Source organism: Alosa alosa, chromosome 22 (genome assembly GCF_017589495.1).
Source record: "Alosa alosa isolate M-15738 ecotype Scorff River chromosome 22, AALO_Geno_1.1, whole genome shotgun sequence".
In the NCBI taxonomy this organism is placed as follows: domain Eukaryota; kingdom Metazoa; phylum Chordata; class Actinopteri; order Clupeiformes; family Clupeidae; genus Alosa; species Alosa alosa.
Window position 1 is genome coordinate 16,802,482 of NC_063210.1, and position 14,869 is coordinate 16,817,350.

Genomic DNA, 14,869 nt, shown 5'->3' on the forward strand with positions numbered 1-14,869 from the left:
GTGTGTCGGATGTTGGCTTGTGTCAGCAGGGGATTAAAAAAAAAAAAAAAAATATTCGGCCCATTTTGTTTGCATGCACTGACCACACCTGAGTCAGTGTTTGAGGTGGAGAGGTAGGATTGCCCTAAATGTGGCCACTCTCATGGAGCAAAAATATTATATATAAAAAAAAAAAAACATTAATATTTAAATACACTTTAATACAAAGAAGGCCCTGTAACTTGAACCCAAGGCTCCACTACATATCAATATTACGAACAATAATGGCATAGCATCCAAGTCCCCCCACCCCGCCCCATCTAACCACCCCCACCATACCCAAATGCCCTTGATCATAACCCTACCCGCTCTCAACTCATCCCACCCCCTCCCAAAACACATCCCCTTTTCCCACTAAACTCACAGCTTTCTCCACAAAAAGAAAAAAAATCAAAATTTGATTTTTGAAAATCAAAATTTAAATGAGACTGGGCTGAATCAGTTTTTTTTTCCTCAATGGTTAAAACGGCTGGTTAAAAAAGTGCTCATTGACTCCTTGCAAAAGAAGAGGATGACCAAAAAAAAAAAGTCAAACAAATCAAGGGAACAAAAACCAGAGAGTAAAACAAAGCAAAGGATGATGGGAGCTAAATCAGTGCTCAGCATACCCCCTCATCACCATGGAAACGGTTGGTGGGTGGGTGTGTGTGAGAGAGAGAGAGAGAGAGAGAGAGAGAGAGAGAGAGAGAGAGAGAGAGAGAGAGAGAGAGAGAGAGAGAGAGAGAGAGAGAGAGAGAGATGAAAGGGTGTGTTTATGTCTAAAACAAAGGTACCATAATCTCCATAACATCACTAGTAGTGGAAAAGGTCTGTCAGTGACTGAACGCACAGATTCATGATTGGCTACAGTCTTCCCTTTCTGTAGGAAGTTTTTTAAATGCATAAACAAAACAAAAAAGCTTCAATGTACTTACATAAGTAAACCTTTCAAAGTTGCCTCATCATGAAAAAAAAATGAGGAAAAAAAAATAACCTCTTAGTTTGCTGCTTTTTTCCTGAGTAATACTTTTCATTATTGTAACAGACAATACATAGGGTTTTTTGCCTTTTGAACACTGGGCCTCTCCCTGACACATTATTACTGTAATCATTATCATTAATATTTTACAAATGCATCCTGATTGCTAAAACACACAGGGGTTTTTAGGAACACAAGCCAGTTCATAGCTACCCTCTAGATTTCATTGAGGAAGAAAAAAATAATACATTTAAAACCTACAAAAAAACAATATCATACACACTACGCTGTTTTTTAAAATAAAGACAAAGACTGAATACATATTAAAAAGGAGTACTTTTTTTAGAAAAAAATTGCATGAGGTCTTGAAGACCTTCCCTGGTAGAGTCTCATATTAACAATTAATGGCAGTGTAGTAAGTCTTTCTCTGTCTTGTTTAACGGTTGTTATAAAATGGATTTGGGGGGAGGGGGTTGAAGTGGGGTCGATTAGGTTTCCAATGTTCTGAAGTTTCCAACTGAGGTTGGAAGACACCGCCCCCTCCCCCCTCCTTGGACGACCCTATTTACCTGTAACTTTGGCTCGTGGGAGTTTTGGATCCTGAGCTAGCGGGCTCGCCGACGTCCGCCAACAGACTAGTATACCCTGAGAATTCCGAGACGGTAGTCCGCGGCAACCGGTGGTCGTCAGCGCCACCGTACGCCGACAGCGGGGTCCCACGGCCGGACTTGAACTGCGCGCCGAAGGCCTGGGCGAAGTTCTCGATCTGGTACGTGGAACGCAGGTCCACCTCCTTGGAGGGGTCCAGCGGCGCCAGGTCGGGGTACGCCGGCCCGTTTCCAGCGTTGCCGTTGGTGCCAGCGCCGGTTCCACCATCCGAGTTCCCACCTCCTGCAGAACTGCCGCCGTTTTTCCCGTCCTTCTGACCCGCGGATCCCGCCCCGTTAGCCATGTCGGAGGTCAGCTGGAAGGGCGGCGAGTGCTGCTTCTCCAGCTGGTCGAGCTCTTGCGACGGGGTGAGTTGCTGGTGGCTGGCCGGCTCCAGGCTGCTGAGGTGGTACGAGCCCGACGAGCCCGAGGCGTGGCTGTTGGGCGAGGGTGCCGACACCAGCATGCTGTAGTGGGACTTGGTGCCGCCGGAAGACGAGGACGAGGAAGAAGGGGCCAGTGGCGAGCTTACGGGCTGTGTGTAGCCGCAGTCCAGCGGCGAGGTGGTGTACACGTGCTTGTCAGAGAAGAGGGTAGAGGATGAGGGACTGCTGGTGGTCAGAAGGGTGGGGAAGGGCGCCGAGGGGCCGAGAGCAAAGCCCGAGCTGTGGCTGGTACGCTCCAGGGTCTGCAGCAGGAACTTGGAGTACTCGCTCATCACCACAGTCTTGTCGCCAGAGCCGCCTGGCGAGCCATCATCGTCGTGGCCCACCACTTCGGCCGGCTGCAGATCCACGTGATGCCCGGACAGGTCGAAGGTCACATCATCGTGGTGGGGGTGGTGGTGGTGGTGGTGGTGGTGGTGGTGATGCGAGCCGTCTGGCTTGTGGCTGTAGTGATCCAGCAGGCTCTGCAGCACCTCGTCTGGGATGCCCGACTTGTCGTGCTTGTCAACGCTGATAAGCGGCGACGTGTCCAGCAGGGCCAGTGTCGGCTCGCCGGCCAGGCCGCCCTGGATGACGTTCTGCTGGGGCGGGGGAAGATGCCCGAAGTCGTTCTGTTGGTTCCCGCCGCCGCCTACACCCGCCCCGGAGCCTCCGCCGCCCCCGCTGTTGGCCGCGTGCAGGTAGCGTCGCTTCTTCAGGAACTGCATGGCGTCGTCGTAATTGCTGCTGGTGCCGGGCTGTTTGGGGCCTCCGGAGCCTTGCATGAGGCCCAGGCCATCCAGCCCTCCCCCTCCCCCACCAGCGGAGAGCTTCTGGTTATGGAGGCCGGAGTTAGAGCCGCCGGCGGCAGCCTCGTCGGCCATCGACAGAAGGCTCTTGTCCAGGCCCTTGTTTCGGCCGGCCTTCTTGAACACTAGCTTGGGCGTGCGGCCCATGTGGTTGCCCCCGCCGCCCGACGAAGGCCCCCCAGCCTCGCCGTCTCCCGAGCCGGACGGTAGGCCGCCGCCGCCGTAGTCCTGCAGGCCCAGGCCTCGGGGCATGTGAAGCGAGGAAGAGGAGGAGGAGGAGGCCGCCTTCTTCCGCCGGCGCTCCCCGCCGCCCTCTCCCTTGCCTCGGCCTCGCTTGCGCCCTCCAGAGGGGGCGTTGACGGAAGGGTTTCCCTGAGTGAGGAGGTAGCTGCCCTGGCCGAGGTCATCTTCCCCGAGGTCCAGCATGCTTGGGTCAAGGCCCTTCTTTATGGCTTCTTCACAGGTGCGCTTGTGCTTCAGTAATCGGTCGGTGCGTGAGAAATACTGAGGGTGAGGGGAAACACAGAGTGGAGGGAGTTAAGAAAGATGGAACCCTTCAGCAGGGGGGTTTTGAACATTCTAACTAAAGATTCTGTTCCGGAACAATGTAAGATTCTAAAATAACATGTTCAATTCAGTGAACCCACAGCCCTTTAAACGGCTCTAAGTGAACCCAGATATTCTTTAGAACGTTCTATTTTCAACATTCCCATCACACTGGTGTGACAGTACCAACTTAAGGGCTGTAGAGTATTTCATGTGTGTTTACTAACTAAGTAAACATCCTGTTTACGAACACTAAACTCCCTGAACCGCACACACATAGATACTTTCACCAAATCTGGATTGCAACTAAATCAATAATCATTGAGCTACTATGCTAATAAAAGCGAAGAAAACGACAAATCCTGAAAACAACAAACCCAACTTGTGAAAATATACACTAAAGTGTAAAGTCACAAGTGGATCCATATAGATCTTACCTGTTGGCAGTTGTCACATTTATATGGCTTTTCTCCACTGTGAGTCCTCTTGTGTCTCTCCATGTGGTACTTCTGAATGAAGCGCATGTTACACTGGTCACAGCTGAACGGCTTCTCTCCTGTTGGGGGAGAGAGAGAGAGAGAGAGAGAGAGAGAGAGAGAGAGATTCAGTACATCCCTCACCAGCTAAAATAGCACAAGTTCCGTTTTGGTTATACTACATTCTAAGTATAAACCGGGGCCACACGGATACACTTAAGTGTGACATCATAGCCTTTTGCTATAAAAGCACATTGAGGTCAATGGAAAACGCATTAAATTCAACCCCCTGAGAACTAGAGGTCAACCGATATGACTCTTTTTGTCATTTATTCTCTATTATATTATTTTAGGCACATTACAATCTAGTACATTTTGGAGAAAAAACAAAACACTTGTTGACTGAAGGAATTTGAGCAAATGTGTATAGCTGTGTGATGGTTAATGGTAGTAATAATGTAGGTGCTCAAAAACCTTTAGAGCACTTTCCTTACTTTTTTGATGTTCGTTGGCTATAAGCCAAATGGCCATAATTATAGCAAGTGATAAGTAATCACAAAAAATAATAACTTTGTTTACTCGTATTACCAAGCCTGCTACTCTTATCTGCTATGCTGAGGACTATATAGGCCACTAGCGATGGTGTCATAGCGGTCATGACGGACACTGTCCGCATCAACTCTAGTACAGTGTGATCACACTTTTGAACAACTCTAGTTCAGTGTAATCACGCTTTTGAGCACTTAGTTCCCTCCACCTTAGTTGCTAAGAGCAGAAGGCTCTGTGTGCCTGAACAATGGGCTGCTGCAGCAGCATGTGTGTGAGAGCTGCACCGCATACACACTACTTCTTCACTGAGAAAAGACGTTTTGGGCCTTGGCGTAAACGATCTGCTGTCTTGGTGTCTGACACTCATGTCCACAGGGTTGGTAAAGGGTATCCCCACAGCTATAATTATCATGGACGTACTATTTAGAACTAAAGAGAGTGAGGAAGTACCACCCCCATCCACTTCAAAGGCCAAATTTGTGTCAAAAATACTCACAGGGCCACTGCCATCTTTAAAAATTACATCCAACATGTGCCCACTTCACATGCAGCAGCATACTGCCAAATTATTCTGCTTTTCCAAAGCACTACAGAGCTTTTGGAGAAAAGAACATCTTGTTTCTTGGGTGTGGGTGTGTGTGTGTGTGCGTGTATGTTTCTGTGCGTACTGTATGTGTGTTTCTGTGCGTGTGTGTGTATGTGCACGCGTGTGTGTGTGTGTGTGTGTGTGTGTGTGTGTGCGTGTATGTTTCTGTGCGTACTGTATGTGTGTTTCTGTGCGTGATGTGCACGTGTGTGTGTGTGTGTGTGTGCGTGTATGTTTCTGTGCGTACTGTATGTGTGTTTCTGTGCGTGTGTGTGTATGTATGTATGTGTGTGTGTGTGTGTGTGTGTGTGTGTGTGTGTGCGCGCGTTTCTGTGTGTGTGGCAGAGGGACTCACCGCTGTGGATCTTCTCGTGTCTCTGCAGCAGGTACTTCTGGATGAAGCTCATGTTGCACTGACTGCACCTGAAGGGCCTCTCCCCTGTGCCATCAGAAATAATACAAGTGCCCGCGTCCCGCATTAAATTAAAAATAACACACAAAACACAGAGGAACAGCTTTTAGATTCACATAGTCGTGTGATTAAAAAAAAAAAAAAAAAAAAAAATAGTAGATTGTCAATCTGCATGTTCATGCTTTAAAGTGAACAAAAACACATAGAACAGAGGAACTTTCAAATCCACACAGACAGACAGACACAGGGTCCCTTTTGATTTACATGCTATTCTGGGTGCTACCCCTAAATGCTACATTAGGCACATATTAGAGAAACTAAATAATATATTTAAAAACTTAAACCGGTGGAGCCCTTAAAAGTATGTCATACTGTTAGCTGCCAGCATGACAGGTGTATCTTTTCCGTGGATTTAAAACAAAGTGTGCCAACACATTAAAGACATACGGTCATGTGTGTACTTGCGGACATACTGGGTGATCTGTAAAAGGTGATGTGCGATCTTTCTGTGCGTGCAGTCACCAGAGAAAGCGTCTCACCTGTGTGGATGAGCACGTGTCTGCGCAGGTGGTAGGAACTGCGGAAGGCTGCGTTGCAGTGCTCGCAGATGTGAGGCTTGCAGTTCGGGGACATTGGACCCCCATCTCCATCCAGCATCAGTGACTGGATAGAGACAGAGGGGGGGAAAGAAAGAAAGAAAGAAAGAAAGAAAGAAAGAAAGAAGTTATAAAAGGAAAAACATATTCACATCTGCTCAATGTCCACAACACTTCAACAGTATACTAATTTCAGAAAGATCTGTGGTTGTTGAGAGTTGGGAGCGTGGTTTAAACTGAACGTTAAAACATTGAAATTTAATTTCTGAAGAAATGCAAATGAAACAGAGCCAGTGAGAGACTAACAGCAGGGGAGGCTGAGATTAAGCTGAGGGCAGTCACAACATTAGCTTTAAATGGTTTTATTACCCGAGGAACAGCCTCTATATAGATTCTGATGTAACTTGATTACGGTTTTATTGTAGACAATTTAACAAACACTTGTTGCCTGTGGCAACATTCTGACTATTCAGTTCCCAAACAACCAATCAGAATGAAGTACTCTGCAAAGATGAGTGGTGACAAAGATTATTCAAAAAAGAAAGGCACTCCATCTCAAGGACAAGCTGAAGACGGACAGGAGGAGATGGACCTCTCTTATAAAGTAGGGGCCTGTGTGAGTGTGCAAATCGTTAATTCAGTGTGTGTGTGTGTGTGTGTGTCTGTGTGTGTATAGATCGTTAATTCTGATCTTTACAATGTTGTCTGTCTGTTGGCTTTCTCTTTTAGTGAAAGTCTCTTGGTCCTAATTTAAAAGGTGGGCAAAGTGCAAAGTCTAAAGCGCTTACTCTGCTCTTTGCCCTTCGTTTAAATTCGTCCTCTGTGTTAGAGGGTGTTTGTGTATTTGTATTTATTATATTTGTTTATATTTGAGTGTCAATGTCTGAGATTTAAAAAAAAAAAAAAGTTTGTGTGTGTGTATATATACAGCTCTGGGAAAAAAAATAAATAAGAGACCACTGCACATTCTTCTGATGTCATCCTACGGTTGCAGAGTGACTTTCGAATGAGTTTATGGTCATATTCAAAATTAAGAGACCACAGCAAATTTGAATATGACCGTCAACTCATTAAAATGTCACTCAGCAACCGTAGGATGACCAAAAGTGCAGTGGACAGTGGTCTCTTCATTTTTTCCAGAGCTGTATATATAGTGTGTGTGTGTAAATAGGCTGACACCAGACATAATTTCACTGCATTTCTTACATCCAGTAACTATATGCATGTGACAATAAACTTCCTTGTATCCTTGTGTGTTAATGCCTGTAAGGGTATGTGTACATAGATATGGGCCTGTATGTGTGCATACCTTTGCGGCGTCCCCTCGTTTCCTGCGGCCTTTGCCTCCGTTACCCTCTCCATTAGGCTTCTTGGCCCGTCGACCCTCCTTGGGCTCCTTCCCCAATCTGCCCGAGAACTGATGACAAAGCACAGATTAGGCTAATGAGTGGGGAGGGGGGGGCGAGGGGGCAGATGACAACAATGCAGACAGTGGGGACCGAGGAAAACAATAACAAGGATTGGGGGCTAGGGTGGACGACAGCTTTCAGCTGTCAGCTCCTTCAAGGTTTCTGGTCGCGGGTCACATTTTAACATGATGAACCAGCTCTCCGTATGTGAATAACAATAACACAATGCGAATGTGACCGCGTCCATTTCAAAAAAAAAAAAAAAAAAGGAAATTGTGGTTGAAGAAATAAAAACGCGCTTTTATGTGGGAGAAGTTCCAAAAAAAGGCTACAAAATCGAAATGAGAAGGGAACAGAAACAGGTTCTGTCTTCTTAGACAGCTGCAAACCTGTTTCAATTTATTTGGACATGGGTGCGCATGCATAAACAATGAACGGTTCCGTTCACAAAAACTTCTCAGGACAAGCCCCATCACCACTTAAGTAGGTACGTAAAGTTTGTTTGCACCACCCTTTTCCCAGACAAGTGTCTAGAAGTGCTACACAAAGGATTTGAATAAAATTAAGATCTGCCAAGACTAAGGGGCCATTCAGACTGACACTTTTTTCTACCTCTAGGCACTCAAAATCATTTGTTCCCTTATGCAACGATGAGACTGACCATTGCAACGCGTGATGTGCACAAAGTTAAAAATAGTTCAACTTTTGAGGTTGCATTTTTTTCAACAATGGGTCATTGCTTAGCTGCCTGACAGGGAGCTAGCTACTTAGCTAAATATGACATATCATAGCAACAACATTACAGTACACATTTCTACACAATTTCTGTGTTTTCAACATTAACTACTTTATACTCCATACTCGCATTTTGGAGGTGAAAAAGCATGCCTGTGTGATCGCCGCCTAATGTAATGCACTTACGTTACTAAGGCTGAGGTCATGCAGAAGCATGTTCTGGTGGTTGCCCAGCGACATGTCCAGCATGTCCATAGTGCCGGCCCCCTTCCCGCCGGCTCCTCCTCCGCCGCTGCCTCCCTGTGCCATCCCGTTGTTGCCGCCGGCGACCGTGATGTGGTGCCCGGCAGATTGTGGCGTGCCATACATCGGCAGGCGGTAGTCGAGCTCGCTCAGCTTCTCCTGCTTGATGCCCATGCCGTGGAGGAAGCCGCCGCCGCCGCCGCCGTGGTCGGGGGAGTCGCGCTCCTTCTTGAGGATCATCTCCTGCTGCAGGTCACCCATAACCGACTGCGAGGCCAGCCGCGTGAAACTGGTGACCGGCGGCAGGTGGCTGAACATCAGCATGCTGGCCGGCTGGAAGTTGGGGTCCATGCCGCCGTTACCGCGCAGGAACTCGTTACCCAGCTTGTCCTGGATGAGGCTCATGGTGGCAGAGGAGGTGAAGACGGTGGAGGTGGGACTGTTGCAGCTGCTGCTGGTGGCGGCGTATTGCTGGAGGACGGGGCTTCCGTTCATTCAAGAGAAAGAAGAGGGGAGGGGGAAAATAGAAAAAAGGACTAAAAGGGGGATATCCTGCAGATAGAAAGACAGAGAAAAGAGGAGACATGACATCAATTGCTGTAACAGGCTTAATATGGTTGACTACCTGGCAAACGTTTGTTATTTGGTGTTTTGCAGACATGGAGGAGAAAAGGGGAGGCACATTATTCTGCGAAATGACACAGATACTGCTTGTATTGCACTGTGAGCTTAAGCCTATTTTATTCTGTACTCGGAGAGCATTTCTCGGAGTTCTGAAATGCTGCCTCCGTCGTTCCTCCTGCCACTGACTGCCTCTCAAAATAGCCAGACAGTCACAGATCCGCACACAGCGAGCCACGTTCTCATAATCCGATTCCCCAACACCTTCTCAAAATAAAAATATAATAAATAATAACACTAATAATTCCCCACACTGACCCACTTCCTGTCCCGTCACCATCTGAGGGCAAAAGTGTTGTGATGTGTTGTCAGGATTGAAGACGGGCAACAGAACACGACCCAATCATACTTCTTGTAAGCTTCGCCACAGCCTTGACACCATATCAAATCAGACACAGAGATGGAGCTATACGCACACGCAGTTCTACCTTTCACTCCAACATTAATTGCTTGATTGGATTTCTCTGGCTTTACTCGACAGGATTACTATGCGATGGGACCTGAGGGGAAGGAGATTGATTTTTTTTTTTTTTTAAAACAAGCCCATAGCAAGCTTAGTCATGTGATCTCACAAAGGAGTGGTGGTGGTGACCTGTTTATAGTGTGTCTATTCGAACGTCTGGCCCGTCACCTTTACCTAAGGACAGCAAAATAAATCCATTTAGGTAACTATTCATATAACCTTAATTAAATTGTGCAAATACAGACTGAAGTTTGTGAAGAGGCACTGCAACAAAACAAACAACAAAAATAGTCTTGTACAGAGAAAAAAAAACAGACTGTTTGTTGTGGCATGTTTTTAAAATGCTCTGAAACAGCCATAAACATGTCTGGGATTTCACTTAATAGGAACATGTGGACCATGTCTGCCTTGCATTTCGCTCACATAATTCAACTGACCCACCACTGGACATAGCTACCATGGCTACCAGAGGTTGGATGAATCTTTTAAGAGTCAGCTCCTAGCGTGCATGTCACTGGAGGTTATCACAGATCATGGTAAAATCAAAGACTCCACGTCCAGTGATTAGCCTTTACCTGTGTAGGTCAAGGAGGATTACAGGCGACATAAGCTAGTTAGACTGTAAGGGCTTAACCTCCTGACTGTAGGAATCAACCTATCAAATATTGGGGCCAAGCAAGTACAAGGAAAAACGATTCTGAATCATGTTCCAAACTCCAGCCAAACTCTAGCTTACCAGTAGGAGCCAAAACAATGGTTTTACTCTTCTTAAAAAAAAAAAAAAAAAAAAAACTGCAAGAAACTTGAGCCATTTTTTGAGGATGTCATCTTAAAAAAACACTCACCTCTTAAGAATTCAGCTTCATGGGCTAACTACAGAACAACATTGACATGCACATCTGAAAACACCATGTTTTGTCGACGTTACATGTTTCGACACGCTGTAGAATTTAGCCATGTTTTTAAATGTGCTTTCTAATCACTAGGACCTAGAGGTATTAATACTTGCATGCGGCGTTTAGGGGATGCATTACTAATACCAGTGACTGGGGATTATTGTGATACCTTGCCTTACGGGTCAGTTATAAAACATTGACAGACTGCGCCGAGGTGACATGTTTGAGTTGGTGAACGAAATACACCAAAAAAACATTGCACTGAAAGAACATCTAAAGGATCAGCAGCAACATTGAACACAGAGGCACGTAGACTGCCATTAAGACGGAATACATTATCCCATATTCTCAGGGGACAAGTGCACTAAGCTTATTGATAACTTCAGTTCTGCAATATTATTTTCATCATAGCGTTAAATTCATTGAAATAGCGACCAATCAGACAGTGTGAAATTAACAAATATGTGTTAAATGTAATCGCACTTAGACACGTTTTCAAAGCCTTACTTAAATGAAGGCTTGCGAGTTTTATTGTCTAGTCTCCCGACCATTTGGTTAGACGACATTGAAACCGTAGGAGAAGCGGACTATTGTGATGAACATTGCTAACTTGCTAGCTAACTAACCTCATTCATGCAAGCTAAAATAGCCAGCTAACGAGCCAACCGTTTATTCCCGCTAATCCAGTGAGTTTCCAATTAATGTCTCTAAAACCATTGTCCATTCATAACGTTGTATGTTATGTTGCGCTGCGCTTAATGCTGTTCTGACCGAAAAATAATGGAAATCCGTTATGCAAAGCTGAATTTCCCACACGAGACATTGCTACAGTGTGGCTAACTAACGTTAATTCATCGCATCAAAGCACTGACTTGTTACAACATGGCTAGCAGGCAGACAACATCGTTACATATTACATTAATGTAGGCTTACCATACATATATTTGTATATGGACACAGTTCGTATAGTTTCGCATTGGTTAGACATTAGAAACAATGAGAAAACAGGAATTTAAACAAAAACACTAAAATATTGATTACCACATTCATAGTCTGCCTTTCAAAGACGGTTTGCTAACTGACTAGCTAGCTGACTAGCATGCATTCTCGTGGAGAAAGAAATACGTAGCATAACCAGCTAAGTTAGCGATAGCATTAGATGGCTGCTAAAGACGTTTGCTTGCTAGCTATAACTCTAATTATAGCTTGCTATTTCCAACTACTGCATATTAGTAACACATTCCGCAAAGTTTGCAGTGGCGTAGATCATACTGAAATAGTAGGTATTCGACTGAGCCAAATAAGCAGTTCTTTCAGCTAAGCTAGCCACGCAACATTTGTACAATATAAAACCCCGCATTAAATGGCCCATGCAACACCGAAACAATGATGCTTGGAATTGAATGCATCTCTCGCTTGAGCGACCGTGATCTGATTTTGCCGTTTACATCCTACGTTATTCGATACATATCCATATTTAACCTAAAGCAAAAAGTGATGTTCACTCGCACTCACCAATACATGACCGCAACCGACTCTTTAGCGTTTATATTTTCCCCAGTAATCGTTCCTTTGAGTTTTTACTGCCAAAACATTGTTCTCCTGCGGCTGCTGTTCTCTTCCATCTTGTCTGGGCGCGGGGAATTATGGGTTTGGCGGACGGGTCGTGAGAGGAGACAGACAACTGGTGCTGTATAATGCTAACGTACCAGCAGAGGGCACCCTTTGTATTTCTGTCCATGGCTCTGCTCTCATTCAAAGTCAGGGGCAAAGTCAAGATTACTGCAAGTGCTGTAACTCAGTCAAGGATGAAAGTGTGTGTGTGTGTGTGTGTGTGTGTGTGTGTGTGTGTGTGTGTGTGTGTGTGTGTGTGTGTGTGTGTGTGCATGCCACAATGGACTTGTTTGACACTGATTGGCAGGGAATAATAAATAAGCATGGAGCAGTCATTGTATTGTTTTGATAGTCTTAATGACTACAGACCTGTCGCTCTTACATCACATGTGATGAAGACAATGGAGCGATTGGTCTTCGGCATGCTCAGACCCCAGGTACGCCATGCACTAGACCCGTTACAGTTTGCTTACCAGGAGAAAGTGGGTGTGGACGATGCCATCACTTATCTTCTACACAGGACACATTCCCACCTGGACAAGGGGAAAAGTGCTGTGAGAATCATGTTCTTTGATTTCTCAAGTGCTTTTAACACCATCCAGCCCCTCAGATTGGGAGACAAGCTCTTGCAGATGGGTGTGGACGCTCACCTGGTAACCTGGATTTACAGATTACCTGACCGAGCGACCACAGTTCGTCAGACTGAAGAACTGTCTCTCTGACACTGTGATCTGCAGCATCTGTTCACCCTGTACACATCTGACTTCTGCTACAACACCGAGTCATGCCACATGCAGAAGTTTTCTGATGATACTGCAATTGTGGGATGTATCAGGAACGGGCTGGAGGAGGAGTACAGGAGCCTGGTGGAGGACTTTGTGCAATGGTGCAAACTCAAACATCTTCAATTTAACACTTCAAAGACCAAGGAGATGGTGGTGGATTTCCGCAGGTCTAAGCCCACTCTGCTACCAGTCCACATTGATGGGGTCAATGTGGAGGTGGTTAGCACCTACAAGTATCTGGGTCTCCACCTGGACAATAAACTGGACTGGTCAGCCAACACTGACGCACTCTACAAGAAAGGGCAGAGCAGGCTGTACTTCCTGAGGAGGCTGCGGTCCTTCAATGTGTGCAGTAAGCTCCTCAGGATGTTCTACCAGTCTGTTGTTGCCAGCGTCCTCTTCTATGCAGTAGTATGCTGGGGAGGAAGCACAAGGAAGAAGGATGTGGGGCGAATTGACAGGCTGGTAAGGAAAGCTGGCTCTGTAGTTGGAGCTGAACTGGAGTGCATCACTTCACTATCTGACAAAAGGACCCTGAACAAACTGATCAACATCTTGGACAATGAGTGTCACCCACTCCACAGCACTATTGTTAAGCAGAAGAGCCTGATCAGCTGGAGACTTCGCTCACTGCCTTGCACAACTGACAGACTGAGAAAGTCATTTGTCCCCAGGGCCATTGAACTGTTCAATGCCTCACTTAAGGGAAGAGGAGAGATAGACTTCTCTGCATAGTCTGTCTGCCTCTTCACCCCCTCCATGTTTGGTACTGTCTGTCCACTAGGCACTTGTACCACTGTCTTTATGCCTCACTGTTTGCGTGCTATATTAGCACATATGCATAACCCCCCCCTCCATGCCACAGCCGAACTGTGGCCACACTTATACATTTTCTTAAATAGTTAAATATATAGATATATAGACTTTACTTTACCTTATTTCTGCATTGTTGCACTGTTGACTTACTCATTTGCACTATCACCATGACCACTATCACCATTGCACTACCACCATGACACTCATTCACACAGAGCACCTTAGAGCACCTTACCATACCTTACTATGCACAGAGAATCACAGGCTCAGTCCCTGCCTCAGTCATTGCAAGTGCCTCTGATTTATTTATTAATCACCACTATGTGGATACTGTTTTTAGAATTGATTTAGATTAAGTGTTAGTATAATTTGTATTTTTGTCATTTGTATTTTAGTATATTTTTATATATTGTATTAAGTGTTAGTATAATTTGTATTTTAGTATATTTAGCATATTCTTTATCTTCTACTGTCCTTACTGCTTAGTTGTGTTTTTATATTATATACTTTAATTACTCTTTCTGCTGTTAAAGAATGTGTTTGTGTTGTATGTATGCTGCTGCTGAGACCTTGAATTTCCCCTGGGGATCAATAAAGTATCTATCTATCTATCTATCTAGTCTCAAATACATGATCAGATAGATAGATAGATAGATAGATAGATAGATAGATAGATAGATAGATAGATAGATAGATAGATAGATAGATAGATAGATAGATCCAATGAACAAATAAAACCGATAAAAAAATACTTTAACTTAAGATATAACAATTAGCATCCTCTGGCTAGCAGAGTGCAAAGTCAGCAATCATGATGCATGACAGAATCACCAATGTATGCACTTAAATTAGCACATTGATTCTCCTAGTTATTGAATGCCCATCATTCAAACTAAGGCCCTGACTGTGCCAAAAAAATGTGTTGTGTATTGTAGATGGGCAGTTAGTGAATGAGACTCTTCACAGAGTGCTCCCAGAAGAGAGTCATTATCAACTGTGATAGCCATGGAAAGGAATTACTTCCTGAAGCATTCCTTATCACAACAACAGAAGGGGTCTCCGACCTCTAACCTTTCAAGGAGAGGTGTCCTTTGTTGTCTGACCGGTAGAGCGTGTAAAGGATGTGTGCAGTGTTGTCCGTGTTATGTTGGTCTGTTTGTGCAACATCCAGCTCTCCACAACC

The 14,869-nt window shown here is 45.2% G+C and overlaps 1 protein-coding gene across 2 annotated transcripts; it reads right to left on the reverse strand.

Annotated features, from left to right (window-relative positions):
- Positions 1 to 386: 386 nt before the first annotated feature.
- znf281b (zinc finger protein 281b) lies at positions 387 to 12,102 on the reverse strand. 2 transcript variants are annotated; one of them, XM_048232466.1, is made up of 7 exons: positions 11,987 to 12,102; positions 8,375 to 8,983; positions 7,354 to 7,461; positions 5,988 to 6,111; positions 5,392 to 5,475; positions 3,863 to 3,981; positions 387 to 3,383 (listed from the first exon to the last, which is right to left on the reverse strand). In XM_048232466.1, the coding sequence occupies exons 2-7, from the start codon at positions 8,924 to 8,926 to the stop codon at positions 1,563 to 1,565; spliced, it is 2,808 nt and encodes a 935-aa protein (XP_048088423.1). In that variant the 5' UTR covers positions 8,927 to 8,983; positions 11,987 to 12,102; the 3' UTR covers positions 387 to 1,562. The 2 variants fall into 2 exon arrangements, with proteins under 2 accessions (XP_048088423.1, XP_048088422.1); XM_048232465.1 differs by having other exon boundaries at positions 5,392 to 5,484.
- Positions 12,103 to 14,869: the final 2,767 nt, after the last annotated feature.